Source organism: Trachemys scripta, chromosome 5 (assembly GCF_013100865.1).
Source record: "Trachemys scripta elegans isolate TJP31775 chromosome 5, CAS_Tse_1.0, whole genome shotgun sequence".
Lineage (NCBI taxonomy): Eukaryota > Metazoa > Chordata > Testudines > Emydidae > Trachemys > Trachemys scripta.
Genome location: NC_048302.1, coordinates 110,462,894 through 110,479,426, shown reverse-complemented (window position 1 = coordinate 110,479,426; position 16,533 = coordinate 110,462,894). Strand labels below are relative to the sequence as shown.

At 43.5% G+C, this 16,533-nt stretch overlaps 1 protein-coding gene across 3 annotated transcripts in view; it reads left to right on the top strand.

Annotated features, from left to right (window-relative positions):
* Positions 1 to 15,048, top strand: part of LOC117878308 (ADP-ribosyl cyclase/cyclic ADP-ribose hydrolase 1-like) — a 48,140-nt gene extending 33,092 nt beyond the window's left edge. For 2 of the 3 annotated variants that reach the window (XM_034772448.1, XM_034772447.1), the window contains 7 exons: positions 2,326 to 2,455; positions 3,222 to 3,357; positions 4,174 to 4,256; positions 5,645 to 5,721; positions 6,498 to 6,590; positions 10,849 to 10,935; positions 13,078 to 15,048. In XM_034772448.1, coding sequence (XP_034628339.1) covers positions 2,326 to 2,455; positions 3,222 to 3,357; positions 4,174 to 4,256; positions 5,645 to 5,721; positions 6,498 to 6,590; positions 10,849 to 10,935; positions 13,078 to 13,153 — 682 coding nt within the window. In that variant the 3' untranslated portion in view covers positions 13,154 to 15,048. Of the gene's footprint in view, positions 1 to 285; positions 412 to 2,325; positions 2,456 to 3,221; positions 3,358 to 4,173; positions 4,257 to 5,644; positions 5,722 to 6,497; positions 6,591 to 10,848; positions 10,936 to 13,077 lie in introns of all 3 variants that reach the window. The other variant, XM_034772449.1, reaches the window with a different exon arrangement.
* The last annotated feature ends 1,485 nt before the right edge of the window (positions 15,049 to 16,533 follow it).

Below are 16,533 nucleotides of genomic sequence, written 5' to 3'. Positions count from 1 at the left end.
ACTGCCCAGAGGAGTACTAGGCACTTCACAGAAGGGGTGGGGGAAAAACACACAAAACAGTCCTTAAAAAAGAGCTTTTGCATGGGACACACTGAGTGGTGGTGAGAAATAATGGGGAAGGGAATGAGTCAGGGAAGGAAAAAGGTCACAGCATTACAATTATGCAGTTGCTCAGTTTGGACATGCTCATCTCAGGGTGACTCAATTCAGGTGTTTTTTAATTTTCATAAAAAGAACTTAAAGCTACAGAATTGTGACTATTACTGACTAACTTATTATGAACAGGAAAGAGGTGAGTTTTCAAGAAGGAATTTAAATGTCAAGGGGCTGGTGCCTTGACAGAGCAGAGAAAGGAGGATATTCCATCCACCATGGACAACATGGAAAAAATATACTAGACGGACAACAATTGTGAGTTGATGTTTGTACACAAGTGTTAGCTTAATTCATTAGCTTAATTCAATACCTCAAATGCAACAGAACAGCTGGTGCTGATTCGTCTCAAGAGCATCAGCAAGACTCACATAGTGAGATTTAGAAATGAGACATTTCACTGGAGCTCAGCAAAAGTCTCAGAAATTTCATTCCAAGACTACATATTGAAAAATGACTTCAGCCTGGCACAGTGCAATAAATTACCATTTAGCTATACAGGAGAAACTCTCAGCACTCACTTGTTGTCTTTCCCACACTGATGACTTAGCTGATGGGCCAATGTCTTAAGCAACAAAGTTAGACACAGATTACTTGGTTGTGCACCCTCCCGCATGTATCAGTTTTACATCAGAGTGTTTCCATTCACTTCAGTGGAGTTACTCCTGACTTCAGTGCAAACAAGAAGGCCAGAATCAGTACTGCAGATAAAAGGATGCTCAAAAGTTGGAGATCAAGTAACTCATGTAACTCCACTGAAGTCAATAGGTATAAAACCAGTGTAAAATAGGTGTGTTATCAAAATCAGGCCCTAAATACTTATAAAGTTTCTTCCTTTTGTTTTGGATAAAATTACTGATGCTACCTATATAGGTCTCCTTTTGGGAAGGTTCACAGGCTGATTTTCAGATTACCAGCGGATCTACACATATAATTGATCCCCAAACGGGGCGGGGGGGGGGGAGGTCGGGCACATGGCGGGGCCCAGGTCAGCTCCCACAGGGGATGGGGAGGGAGCGCCACCCAGCCCTGCTCCACCACCAGGCCCACTCAGGCCCCAGCTGCAGCTCTGCACCCTGCCCAGCTCTGGCCCCAGCTGCAGCTCCATTCCTAGGTGCTGGAACTAGGGGTGCAGGGGGGGCTGCCACACCCCCTGGCTTGAGGTAGTTTCCATTCTATACAGGGTTAACAGTTCGGTTCCATGGCTCTCAGCACCCCCCCACTATAAAAATTGTTGCAGCACCCCTGGCTCCACTCTGCCCCCACTTGGCCCCAGCCCTGCTCCAGCCCAGCTCTGCTCTCATTCCCTCTCCACCCCCAGCCCAGCTCCACCTCTAACCCCAGCTCCTCCCCATCTCCAGTTCAGCCCCCAGCTCCACCGCTGAGCCAGCTGTGCAGTGATGGGGAGGGGGAGGGAGCACAAACAGATTACATTACTGGTAAGGGGGGCATGACAAAAAGTTTGGGCACCACTGACATATATGAACCGGCAATACCATTCAACTTCTCTGTACCATGAAGTGTTAAATCTCTGGGCTAGATTCTGCCACCCTTGCTGCTCATGATAAGCAGTCACTGACTTGGCGACTGGTCCAACTGGCTGCAGTGGGACAACTCACAGCACTACTTAGCAGGAATGAGGAGAGTAGAATCTGGACCTCTCTTTGTGTGGAGTCAGATATTTGAAAGAACTCAGGACCAAATGTTCAAGTGTGCAGCACCTACAACTGGGGTCATATATATATATATATTTTTTTTAAACAAAAAACAAAAAAGCTCCGCTCCCTTCTAGGCACCCAAACATGGAAGGTGCTCAGTGACTATGGTGATGGGCTGCAGCATAAAATCCCTAAAACAGGGAGAGGGGTCTGATTTTCAAAATTACTCATCATCCAGCAAATACTGAACATGCCGAGGGTTTTTGTTGTTGTTGAAAATCTGGTTGTTTATTATGGGGCCTAAATGAGAGATAAGCACTTCGAAAAGTCTGGCCACATTGCCTAAACACAGCAGAGGGATGGGGATCCTTTTGTAAGCCCCTCCCCCATTATTTATTTTCTCTCCTTGTAATAACACAGCAGCATCTCACAGAAATAGAACTATGCTTTTGGAGGATTACCTGTTTTTTAAAAACAGTTGATCTCCCTTTAATATATTTTTATCTTTTGACAGAGACAAAGATTGCCAAAAAATATGGGAAAAAATGCAAAAGGCGTTTATTTACAAGAACCCATGTAATATTACAATAGAAGATTATCAGCCGTTACTGGATTTGGCGAGTCATCCTATCCCCTGTAACAAGGTAACAATATTTGTGTGTGATGAGCTGTCTGGGTAGGGACTGCTTGTCTGTACATGCTTAGTACAATGGACATTCTTTGGTTTTGTGCTAGAGGCACTTTACAAACACAGAACAACAGAGTCCTGGTCCAATACTAGGGCTGTTAGGCACTATGGTAACACAAATAATAATAATGATCGCAATCATGAGTGACCCTCAAATACCTACAGGTACTCTGACTTCAGGCTTGAGATAACATTACTCCCAAAGCTACTTCTTTTAGAAGTAGAGAATCCTGTTCATTATAGGCCAGTGATGAAGATCATTGTACAGAATATTCCTTCTAGGGACAACATTTTGGGCCATGATGGGAAAAAATCATTCTGGCCTTCATTGCTATTTAGAAGAGAACCTCTCTGTAAGAGCAGCCATGCAGTTAGAGGCACATGGCTTTTTATTGCTCATGTGTGGTTGAAATGCATGCAGAGTGACAGCAATTAGAGCTGGTTAAAAAGTTTCCTTCAAAATGTTTTTTCAATAGAAAAAATTGTCCCCCCCCCCCCCCCCCGACCAAATTATTTTTTTTTCCTGAAAATAGAAATTTTCATCAAAAACCCCACTGGAATTTTTATATATTTTAAATAGTCAGTTTTTGGTCTTTTGACAAAACCCCCAAAATATAAAGGAAAATAAACATTTTCATCATCAAAACTTTTTCTGGAAAAAACATTTCCTGACCAGCTCTTCTATCAATGCCATTTCTTACTCACCATCCTTTCCCTCACAGTCATTATTTTGGAGCAAGACAAGTGACCTTGTTCATCGCTATACAAAAACCAATCACAATTTCCTCACTCTGGAGGACACCTTGCTGGGCTATATGGCTGATGGAATCTCATGGTGTGGAAACCCTTCTAGTCCAGGTAAGGATTCCTTTAAACTAAAAAAAACAAAAAACACACACAACTCCAGGTTTTCTTTCACTCACCAATTTCTAATATAAGAAAATCTCTTTTGGAAAGGATACTTTCCATTCTTGGTTTCAGCCCAAAACAACTGTTGAACCTTTCTACCCTGCCTGAGTTATGGAAAAGTGAAAGACACACTCATTTTCAGCTTAATTTTATCAACACTTTTTAGCTCCCAGTAGCACAAAAAGAGCTCAGCCTAGTGACATATTGCCCCCCTTATTTACAGTAATCAGCAACCTACTGTGATTCCAGTGGGACCACTTTCAGACTAAGGCCCCAGTCCTGCAATATGCTCCATTCAGGCAGACTCCTGCACTTGCACAGAAGTCATTGGGACCACATGTAAATATAAGGGGGTTGCTTGTTCACGCTAAGGGCCTAAGAATGAGTAGGGATGTCAGAATCTGTCCCCAAATTTGAGGGAAATGTATAAAAAAACAAAATAAATGATGTGGGAAGAGTCACTTCTGAGCATTCCCCCCCCCCCCCACGCTTTTTGTCACATCAATAAGTGCACATTCTCCCTGCTCAGCCTGACCAGGAACAATGTTGCTGGAAAAATTTGCATAAGGGGACTGTAAATGCCTCACAGTCTTCCAAACACCTTCAACTTAATCTCCCGCTTAGAACACTTTTCACCTAAGCCTGTTGCTGTGATAGGGCGCAATAGTTATTTTTGCCATTCTTATTCAGCACTGCAGGCAGTATTAAAGTGTCTGACAATTTCCTCTCTAATCTTAGTTATTCTGCATCATATATTTATTTTAGGAATTAACTATGAATCTTGTCCAAAATGGAGTGAATGCGAGAGCAACCCTAGTTCTGTGTACTGGAAAATGGCATCCAAGATGGTAAGGATTATATAGAAACTTCTCCAGGATCACAGTTAGCATCAATTTATCCTTTGGGGGTTGGGGATGTTGAAAGAGGGTAAAAATCTTGGCCCTCCAAGCAAGTCAATGGCAAAACTCCCATAGACTTAAGTGGGACAAGGTTTCACCCAGACTGTGGAAATCTGGGGCTAAAATGCTGAACATCTAAATTTGTCTGGTATGTCTGTTCCATTGGCTAGAAAACAAAGGCTTTGATCCTACAACCAAATCCATGCATGTGAATCACTGCAAGATGCATTGACTTCAGTGGGACTCTGTGCAGACATAGATCCAATTGCAGGATTGGGGCCTTAACTATTAACCACGGCTCCCTACTTTAATGGCCAGTAGTCTTTTTTCTATATTTTTATCATGACCAATTACATCCTGGAACAATACTTTTAATCAAAATATTCATGTTTATAACAATGAAAGAACTACAGCAAAGGAAAAAGTGGCTAACAGTTAAACCTTGGAACACAGTCTGATCATCTCAGAGGTCTGATGTGAATTCCTCCCAAATTGTTAGGAGTCATGCCACAAATTACTCAAAATGCCATTTTCCTCTTGGCTTTCACCAAAGACATTGAATGGATCAAATTCAAACACTGATTAGATTATTAAGAACTGAAAGCTATGCCATGTGTTTTTTGGAAATACAGGTTTCCCAAGACTTTCACTAAGGTCTCATGTTTCACACAACATTTAATGTCACAATAATTTGGGCATTCTTATTCTTGCTTGAATGGATCCCTCCGTCAGAGGTCATCTTGATATTTGTGTCGAACAGCACCAAGCACAATTAGTTCTTAAACATTAATTAACCATAATTATATATATATATATATATATATAAAAATCATTCTCTCATACAAATACACAAGATCACAATTGCTAAAACCAATGACTTTTTAAACCTCTGAATGCTAAAAGCATCCTGGAAACTGCTGTAGAGCATGGCTGAGAGAATGAGTGCCTCCTTGTGCCTTTTTAACATAATGAGAAGAACTCCTCATAGAAGCCAGGGCTCAGGGAAGTCACAGCAATGTCCTCTACACCAGCAGCCAGGAAAACTGTGGCACAGGAGCGGTTATGCCAGCTTTGCACCATCACAGGCTCTCCCTACATGGGGTTATCCAGTTGCGGTTGGTCAATGTAGCTTTAGGGTAACTTTGTACCAGTGAGAGAAGATATAGCCCTTTATTTTCACTGCAATCTTCTGGTAAAATAGTGAGCCCAGATCCTGAGCTGGTAAATACTGGTGCAGCTCTACTGAAGTCAAAAGAGCTATGCTGATTTACTCTAGCTAAGGATCTGACCCTCTGTTTCATGTAAAGCTAAAGTACAATGTACGTTTGCTTGTTTAGTTTGCCGAAGAAGCATGTGGTGTGGTTCAGGTGATGCTCAATGGATCAATAGAAGCTGGAGCATTCAGAAGTAACAGGTATCTACTTAATCGGTCACTGCCTTTGGCTCTGTCTTACTACTCACTTAGAGACTCTGTACTGGTGCAGGTGTTGGCGACAGTAAATCCCAGTGCAAGACTGGGGCCTTAGAGGGCCAGATCTTCTTCAGCTTTGCTGAATCAGTGTTGCTCTGACTTCTATGGAGCTATGCTAATTTACACTTGCTGACGATCTGGCCCATTATATTATGCATCTTCTGATGCATTTGATTTGGATTTTTTCTGAAAATGGCCACAATCCACAGAACTTTGTGTAGTAAGCCCAAAATGGACTCCTCTGCTATATTGCACTCACATGACCGACACATTATAACTATCCTCAGAGTGGATTTCTTGGATTATGCTCCCCCAGAGATTGTACATACTTTCAGTGACTGACAGGAGGTGCTGCCTCTGCTAACTCTGAGGGATGAAAAAACTTGTGGTTAGCACAAGCAGAAAGATTTTTTTTTCCCTTTAGTAGTGGCAGTCACTGGTAATCTAGACAAGAGAAAAATCATTAGGAATGAAAGAACCTCAGACTGTTTCATTCTGCAAACAGCTCCAAAGGCTCTCAGTAAAGCTGAATGAAAATGGGGGGAAATTCCTTTACACAAATTAAATAGTCCATGAAAATGTCATGGGAAAATTATACATTATCTCCATTGGGAATAACGATAACACATGAGTATGTAGTAGTGACTGGAGAACATACTTTGTTCATCTTGTTCTAAAGCGAAGATGTGTGTTGCTTTTTCATGCTCCCATTCTTACAGCATTTTTGGAAGTGTTGAGATCTTAAACTTAGACCCAGACAAAGTTTCTACAGTGCAGATTTGGCTTATGCAGAACATCGGTGGACCTCCAAGGTAAAGTTTGCTAGTACAAAATAATGTGTGATGCTTTGTTTCTATAATTTAAAATGCAGTTCAATTCTGAAACGTGACTAAAAATAGCACTGCCTTACCCATCAACTTTGCTCCTTGAATGCAGTTAACTGTTTACTTTAGGGGAAATTATTAATAAAAAGTGGTAAAAATATTATTATTATTATTACTGCCAGCTCTGTTGAGCCAATACAGCTCTGGAAGAGCAAAACTGTTTCCTTTCTGTTAACCTTGCAATTGGATATAGTCATCTCCGTAACCCTGTTGTCTTCAAATTCTGTACCTCTTTACGTCTGTGCAATCCTAGAGAAGCCCTACAGAGGCCTAACAGATCTGTGTAGTGCTCAGACATAAAGAACACAGCTTGGCTGAGTTTGCAAATCTGTGCAGTTGGAAAACATCTTTTTACATGAAAATTGAGCAAATATGCTCTACAGGTCACTGAGAGGCAATCAATGCAGAGTAACCATGAAGCCATGTTTTGCCAAGTAATTTTTAATAACAGACCCACAATTTAAATGTTTATTTTTAACTATTCATACCAGACAGTGACCAGAGAATTTCTGTTCTATATAGGTTTTATAGAGAGCTCATCACCATAGCATCTGAACAGCTTCCAGTAGTGCATTAAGTGACATGACTAACATCTGTCACACATCTGCTCCCTCATAGTCTCCCCAGGGAGAGAAATACATACAACAGTGTGCTTTGTTTTTGGAGTTGTCATTTTATATAATTACACACACATTCCTGTATGTTTATGTTAGAGAAGGCAGTCAAAGAAATGCACCTTGCACTTAGAGTGGAAGGTGATGCAGTCTGTGAGGGTACTCTGTAGGCAAAGGGGATCTTCTACATGGATCCATGGGTGTACACTTTGCACTGATGCACTGGCACAGCATGCCGGCAATGTGTCTGAATCTGGCCCTCTGATCTCAGTTGCTCTGGTGTAAATACAGAGTAACTCCATTTACTTACTCCTGATTTGCACCAGCAGCACTGCTTATTACTTAAGTCCATTAGAGTGTCTAGCCATCAACTGGCAGATGTGACTGGGAATAAGCAGGAAGCATTCTAACAAATGAATTCATCTGGTCACAAAGGGCTCAGCCCTAAAGCAAGATAAACATTATTTGAAGACAACCCAAAACATGCAGATTTCAAAAATCAAATCACGAGGGGGCAAGGGACACACAGAACAGACAACAAATTCCATACAGGGGCTCTAGTGATTCCATAAGCCTAGGGTTGCCAACTGTGTGATCACACAAACCCAACACTGTTGCCCCACCCCTTCTCTGAGGCATCACCCCATTCACTCCATCCCCCGTCCCTCCATAGCTCACTCTCCCCCACCCTCACTCACTTTTACCAGGCTAGAACACAGGGTTGGGGTGTGGGCTCTGGGCTGGGGCCTAGGGGTTCGGAGTGCTGGAGGGGGCTCCACTCGGAGCCTGGGTCAGGAGCAGGGTGCAAGCTATGGGGGGGGACTCAGGGCTGGGACACAGGACAGGAGGAGGTTTGGGGTGCAAGCTGTGGGAGGGAGTTGGGTGTGGGAGGGGGTTTAGGGCTGGAGCAGGAGGCTGGGGTGCAGAAAGGGGTTCAGGGTGCAGGCTCCTTACACACACCCTTTACCCCTCCCAGTGCTGCTGCCTCCTCACCCACCCAGCCTTTGTAAAGGTACCACTCAGTGGTAGAACAAAAAGAAGTCTCCTCAGGACTACAGGCTGAAAACTTGTTGTTTTTGCTCAACAGCATCACAACAGGGGGAGAAGGCGGGGGCGGGGGGGACTTCCCCACTGACTAAACAGAAAGTAAAGGAGGGGGATGGAGCATGGGGATGGAGTCACCCAGTTAACAGCTTGATGACCACTTTGACAGAGACACACAGCCTCCCTGAATGCCCCTCCCACCGCACATCGTACTGCTCACTGTCCACACTTACCTGGTGCCACTAGCATGGCTCTTGCTCCCTTCTCCAGAGATATCCCAGAAGCAGAATGACCCTCATTTCCGCCCTCAGCAGAGACAGAGCAGCTCTTACCTCATGCTCTGGAGCCTGCACAGTCCCTCAGGAGCCACACTTTCCTCCTATGCTGAGGCCCCTCCATCAGACTCACAGCAGTTTCCCCTTCACTCTCCAATTAACACCTCTGGCATGTCAGCTCTGAATGTTGATTGGATTCACATCACATGTTGTGTCAGCCCACAGCTTTAGGAAACTCTTGTGAAGGAAGAGGATTGTATTCTGTTTGTCAGCTGGCCTGTGTTTTGTGGGGCAGTCCTGCATTTGCCCCCATGACCTGTTACCTCGCTGGGTCATTGGGATTGATAGTTTTTTATTATAGTTTGCATCTCCTCCCATGCAGGAGCTCTGTGCCACATGCATTTCTGTCCCCCGCCCCCTGACTGCCCCCCTCAGAACTCCTAACCCATCCAACCCCCCTGCTCCCTGTCTCCTGACTGCCCCGACCCCTATCCACACCCCTGCCCCCTAACAAATCCGGGGGGACTCCCACCCCCTATCCAACTGCCCTCTGCTCCTTGTCCCCTGACCACTCCCTCCCAGGACCCCCCACCCCTAACTTCCCCCCAGGATCCCATCCCCTTATCCTACCACCCCTGCTCCCTGTCCTCTGACTGCCCTCCCAATCCCTATCCACATCCTGGGACTCCCACTCCCAACCCTCCCTGTTCTCCATCTCCTGACCACCCCCCCAGAACCTCCACCCCATCCAACCACCCCCTCCTCCCTGACTGCTCCCCAGGACCCCCCGCTCCCTTACCCAAGCCCCCCGCTTCCCACCGCCTTACCAGCAGCAGGAGCTTGCAGCCGTGACACCCGGCCAGAGCCAGCTGCACTCCCCACATTGCCCAGCGGGCCAGCGCTTGGCCCACGTGGCTGTGGGGGAGGAGGGACAGTGGGGGAGGGGCCAGGGACTAGGCTCCCCAGCTGGGAGCTCAGGGGCTGGGCAGGACGGTCCCACGGGCCGAATGTGGCCCACGGGCCATAGTTTGCCCACGTCTGGACTAGACAACTCCCAAACGGTACATAGGACTCACAAAAGGAAACCAGGTTTCTCTGTTTTTTCCAGTTTTAACAAATGGGAAACACCCTGAGATCATGGACTTGATGCAGGGATTGCAAAATGAAATTCTGTGGCCTGTGCTATATAAGAGGCCAGGCTAGATGTTCAAAACAGTCCTCACTGGTCTTAAAAATCTATGAATTCTGAATTCCTTATGTACCAAATTTCATGAAACTGACATCTACGGTATGCCTGCAAAATATACACATACAGGTGCAAACAGGTGCAAACTGCCTGCTAAACATATATTGACAGGTGTGCAGACAAGTGCTGATTACATGGTTTGTGATGGGAAAAAATGTTCACTTGTAGCTGCACTTGTGTATTTTGTGGACCAACCCAGACATCTGTTTTGTTTTTGTTTCAGTTTGGCCTTGTGTTGTATGCACCAGTGGGCTCTGAACATCTCACACTGGAAATTAGCACCAGTCCTGGTATTGGAGAGCATTTAACAATTAGCAATTGAATTTATTCAGACAGAGAAATTTACCTTGATGAGGAGAAGCAGCACAGGGCCCTCCACACGACTTAAACTCTTTGGGAGGGATGCATAGAGGGAGCTGCAAGTGGAATGGCCAACTACAGGAGCGGGGTCTGGAGTAGGGACCTACATCCATGAATATGTGGCCAGTCCCTCTTCTCCCCTGTACACGCACAGGACCTGGTCGTATTGCTTTCCATTGCCTTCAGTGAGCCTTAGATCAGGCCCACTGAGGCTGTAGGGCACATGGTCTAGAATAGCAGCTGTGGATGGGCAAGTTCTGCAGCCCCCATGCCCTGCTGGAGTGTAAAGGACTGAATTATTTCTCATAACCCAGTTAGCTCCCCATACAAAGACTTTTTGCAGGAGAGAGTGATGGTCACCCTAGAATTCTACTCAGTCAGGCTCTGATCCATGTGGTCAGACCCCAACACCCGGAGCTCCATTGAAGTCACTGGACTTCACAGAGGCACTGGGGCTCGGCTCCCCGGCATGGATTAGCTGGCAGGAGTGAGGTCTAAAATTGTGTCTTTGCCCTTTTGGTACATTTAACAATTTGTTTGGTCAGACAGCATGAGGCAGCATAGTGTAAAATCCACTGGTGTCTGCCAATCATGAGCTTCAGAACACATGCAGAACACACATAACATCCTGAGGTTTTTCTTTTCAGTGAGTCCTGCATGGGTCACTCCATAACAAGGTTAAAAAGCATCTTAGAGGAACGAAACTTGCGTGTCTCCTGTGAAGACAATTATAGGTAATTATTTGCTTTGGGTTTGAGTTGGAGTCTACTTGTATAAAATGAGGCTGTTTCCCTCCTAATCAGAATATTTTTTGAAGGAAATAGAGCATGTTTTATTATGCTAATGTATCGAGGGCCATTGTGAAAATGACATCAGTGGCATAAGTTTGAGGTCATAAAAGTACTCGTATTACACCTCTGCTCCAAAGACTGCCCAAGTTTCCTATCTACTTCCAGGCAAATTTCATCTTTCAAGTCCTCTATGGTTCAGTCCTCGCTACTAAAGTCAATCCCTCTCCTAACGCTCTGCTTTGGCAGTCGAGAACAAGAGATGTGCTCCCACTTTTCATAATGCCTAGATTTGATCTGCTGGGGGCATTGCATTTTCAGTGGTTAGCTTCTGACTCTGGAATTTGCTTCCTTCATTGCTGGTTGACCTTCTGAGCCTGCTGTATAGCCCATCTATTTAGTGAGGGTTTGCTTGAGAAACAATAGTCGGAAGTTCTAAGTATTATTAATTATTATGATTGCCCTCTCTGTTCCCTTACTCAGGAGAAGGCTGCATGCTGGGGGCGGGGATCCATTGGCACCACTCAAAGCTGCAGCTGCTTGCAACCAACTACATGGAATTATGGAGGGGAGGTGGGAGAATTTCCAGGAGCCACCTGATCACTTCACTTCACAGACACAACAGCACGTTTGCAGTGTGTGCATATTAGGGTGGGAATGCATCAGGAGTCCTACAGTTTTTTCTACCTGTACTGATCCTCCCCTAAGACCCATGCCTATTATTAGCTTGAGGAAGAATTAAAAGCAATTCTTGCAAGAGTCGGACACTCATCAAGCTGGCTACTGGCAAGGAATGCCATTTGTAGGCCATTGCTTCCAGTTGCCATGATAAAGAATATGGAAGTAATCTGGTATCCATTTTCAGGGCTCATGGTGATTGTGGGGGGAAGAGAGGCTAAGGCTCTTTAATATTGATCCAGAAAATGGAGGAAATAAGTTTTGGTAGTGACATTGCTGTCCTGGCAGTGAAGTTGTTAACTAGGAACAAGAATAATTCTTATTTATTGAGAACAGCTTTCCTTAGAGCAGAACTTGTATGTTGATAAGAAGATTTCCTGAGTAAACAATCATTTCAATAAACCATTGGGAGTTTTATAATTTAAATTTTAGTCATCTTTAACTGAGTGAAAAGTTGGCCTGCAAAGGAGGATGACTGGATAAAATGCACCATCTGGCAGTAATATTTTAACCTTCTGGAAGACAAAGCCATTTCTTCCTCTTTGTAATATGCATTACTGGGCCTGATTCATGAGCACCCTGCACCTTGTGGAGTCATTTATACTAGTGTGATGTAAAATGCTGCCAAATGAGAGTCTTAGTATTTTGCATCCACTTTGTTCTCATGTAAATATAACCCTGGCCAACACTGGGGATTGAATTCACGCTGTCTGCAGCTAATGGAACAAGGATCTGTAGTTGGGGACTGTAACAACTCATATCCTTTGTAGAGAGGAGGACCTGTAGCACACTCACTGGTGGGTTTCAGAAGTGGCACCCCAAGGTGGAAGACAATAATGATTTAGCGCTTCTGTCAGAGCTCAATCAATCAATAATAACCTACTGCCCAAACCAACATTAGGTGAAATGTGGGCAAGAAGTAGTATTTTCAGTGTACAGTAAAACTCTTCAGGCCAGATCTTCAGCTGCTGGCAATCAGCATTGCTCCACTCAAGCCAATTTACATCAGCTGCACATTTGGTGTTTCATAACTTATAGCAAGTATACTATGGATGCATGCTTCTTATTTTTGTCAGCCAGTCAACATGATGTTCTGTTAATAACTCAAAAAATTGGTTCAATGAAGAAATTTCAATTCCACAAGTCTAAGTATGTTTGAAATGTATTCAGATGTGTTACTGAAAAAGCATCAATGATTTAAGACTGCAGTAAGAAGAAAACATCCCAGCTGTGTCTATGCAGTAATTTCTATCACCTTAAGAAAGGAGATCTCATGGGCTCAGAACTATGTAACCTGTACTTTGACTTCCATGTGGCACTTGATAACTGCTTTTAATGATCAATAGAGTTATGACACCATACATCCAAAACAGCGACTAATGTTTGGATTTCTTTTTTGTCTTATCATAGGCCAGTTCAGCTGCTTCAGTGTGCAAGTGATCCTGACCATGCAGACTGCAGACTTTGCACCAATAGTGTACAGTGAAACACACAATACTCTACATTGCTTAAATCATTACTTAACTGTGTATGATACTGAACAAGAATATGTGTATAGAGTACTATATAGTATAAATGTGTATACAAACACTGTATGTTACAAGAAAACCTTGCTGTGCCTGCAACACTCATAGATGAATGAAAGGAGATGATATTTTAGGTGCGGTTACTGTACACACACACACACACACTTCCAACCTCTTCAGCCTGAGGGCCAAACATATTATTTCAGAAAGGTCAAAAGGACCACAATAAGTGGTTTGGGTCAGATTCTCAGCCCTGCTCCCCTCTCTTTACACAGCACAGGTGGTGCAAAGGGAACAGAAGCCACCTGTAAGTCCCCTGCTGGGGATTCCCTGGGGTAGGGAATACATCGGGAAGAGCCATAGCCATTTCTTCCCTTCCTTCCTGGCACACAGGGGAGTGTGGGAGGAGAGAAGGGGAAGTGGCTGGAACAGCTGTGCTTTGGCTATCCTCAGTGGGAATGTGTTTCTTAGAAGACTGTTGCCAAATGGTACAAGTTACAGCAGCCCACAAGCTACTCTGAACCGTACCAGGGCAGGAAGAGACCTAATCAGTTACAGTTGTCAGCTTCTGGTTTTCCCCTCTCTCAGGTTGCCCTGTCTGGTTGTGTGAGGGAGGGCAGTCTTCCATTGCTAGGCACTCCCTTAGGTCTGGCACAACCGGTTGAGGCTCTCTCCTCTTCTCTCTGGAGCGCCCAGAGCCTGGAAGGGAAGCCTGCACCAGAAAAGGCAGAACTACTCTCACCTCCCTACCCAGCATTGCAATAGGTGGCCAACAGGGAAGCTGCTGAGCAGCTGCTGCTAAGAGATAGCAACTCTCAGAGCACTTGCAGCTCACACCAGACCTACACCTGAGGCTGCAAGAGAGGAGGTGGGAGGCAGCTGGGGAAGAGGGAGCAACAGGGCCAATTCCAACTCTTCCATTTAAAAATCACTGGGCACAGCTCTGGGACACATTTACAGTTCAGAATCAAATATAATATTTTCTTCTTAGCAAACAGTCAACCTCACAGTCTACAAAGTGGCCTCCATGGACTTGGACACCACTGAGATAGAGACAGACAGGAAGATCCCAAAATAAGTAGTCTCTGCTTAGCTTCTGAAGTTGATGGTGACTTCTTTGTAGCATACAATTTCCAAGCACAAATACCGTAATACCATAAACTGTAATAGTTTTCTTATATTTCTTTTTTGCTGTCATGATACTCAGATTCAGATGAAACTGAAGACTTAGGGCCAGAGTCTGGCCTTGACTCTCTTCATTTTGTGCTACTCTAATGACACAAAGGAAGAGAGCTGGGGCTTTCCTGAAATATGGAAATCCCCAGGTGGTATAATACTAGTATAGCCAGCAATTTGTCACTCATTTAGGCACGGGGGGTGTTCATGGTGCAGATTGGTAATTCCTAGCCAGGTCTGCGACTGGGAATGTTTACATTAAGCAGAATTTTAATTTTCTAATTGCACTCTGATATGTGGTTACTGTGATTAACTCAGACATATATCAATAACTTTAATTCTGTTATTTCTGACAAGAGGGTTGGAGAGTTTAATATTGGCTTTTGAACATATTTTTGTCATAATACAAAATGTTGAATGTAAAATGGTAATGTACAATAAAATCGCTGATGGTTAATGTTCCTAATTCTATTACACACATTGGTTAATCATGGACTGGATACTTAAAATGAGTCATCTATTAAGAGATTTCCATGTGGATTAGAATAGTCAGAAAAGTGGAATAATTTCAGAAGTGTTTCTCTATGAAAACATATTTGCATTATGAGAATAAGGAAGAGGAAGAAAATCAGAAGAGCCAAGAATTGCTTTTTTTTTTTTCAATAAATGATTTTTATTGTTTTCTCTCAGTCTTTAATTTTGCCTACACACTGCTACATATTAAGAGTCTAGGGCATATTCTGTCCAAGAATTCCTATGGGATTGGTGCATTTCTGTACCATGCCATCCTTCCCAATAGCTGCCCCTTTTAAGTGAAATATAGCCCTCAGACTTACATCTCCACTGTACTATTCTACTGTAACATTTACATTATGTATTGCAACACATTTTTGGTTTTTGAAACATTTGTGTATCTAGAATACACTATTCCATTGGGGAAAACTTCCCCAAAAGTAGCAGTAATAGATTGTGAAAGATTTTTCAGACCATTATTTCATTGTTGAGTTTTTAACCCAATAAACCTGTAACACTTAGAAGTAGTTTCAATATATGGCACCCTTACTGAATGTCAGTGGAGAAGCCAGGGACTGACTGGGCCATGAAGAGTGAATTACCCTCTCAACCCTACAGATGGTTCTTCTAGAACAGAGGTTCTTAAACTGGGAGTCATGACCCCTCAGAGGGTTATGAGGTTATTATGTGGGGGTCATGAGCTGTCAGCCTCCACCCCCCAAACTTTGCTTTCAGTATTTATAATTGTGTTAAATATATAAAAAATGTGTTTTTAATTTACAAATTACAGGGGGAGGTTGCACGAGAGGCTTGCTGTGTGAAAGGGGTCACCAATACAAACGTTTGAGAACCACTGTTCTATAACATGGTGGCTGCATAGTGATAGAAGAGTGTGGGGAAGCTTGCTCGTCTGTAGATAGATAGAGGATTCCATTCTTCAGGACTGTGTGTCTAGTATCTCGTCCCGGTGCTAAATGATCTGGGGGAAAAAAAAAACACCTCATGATCTCTCAAAATATTAAACTATACTTACACCCACCTGAGCATTTAGTAGAGAGGCCACATCACAAATCCCCTCTCTCTACACCAAACAAATCTCTTGCTGCCAAATTCTGCAGTTGATCAGCCATTTGTGTTGCTCAGAATGAAGTGCGTTGCAGTGAGCCAGCCTTGATGGCACATGGACAATCGGATTATATAATTAGCACTTATTCACGATAGCTGAGGAGGATTTATGATGGTTATCACTGATTATACAATAAAACCTGTCAAGCAAACCGGTGGTTTTGTTCTCATCAGGAAATACACATTTCAAGGCAACAGTGAACAATTAACTTTGACAACTGTGCTTTAATAAATGACAGCTTTTGAGCACAGGTATCTGGCATACCATTGTGATAACAGCAATATTTCTTTAAGTGGGATTATTTACAGATAGATTTGGCAGGAAAACAAAATAAAATTATGGAAGTATTAAACAGTTGACTTGTCTGTTCCATCTATTAGTATAATTCATAAATTCCACTGCCCTTTTGAAAGAAAGAAGCATATATTCATATAGTTCAAAACATGTACAAAGTATAGTCAGTATTTTAAATATGCATTGAATACACTGAAACTAATCCTTCTTGTAATTTGTACAGATTATATT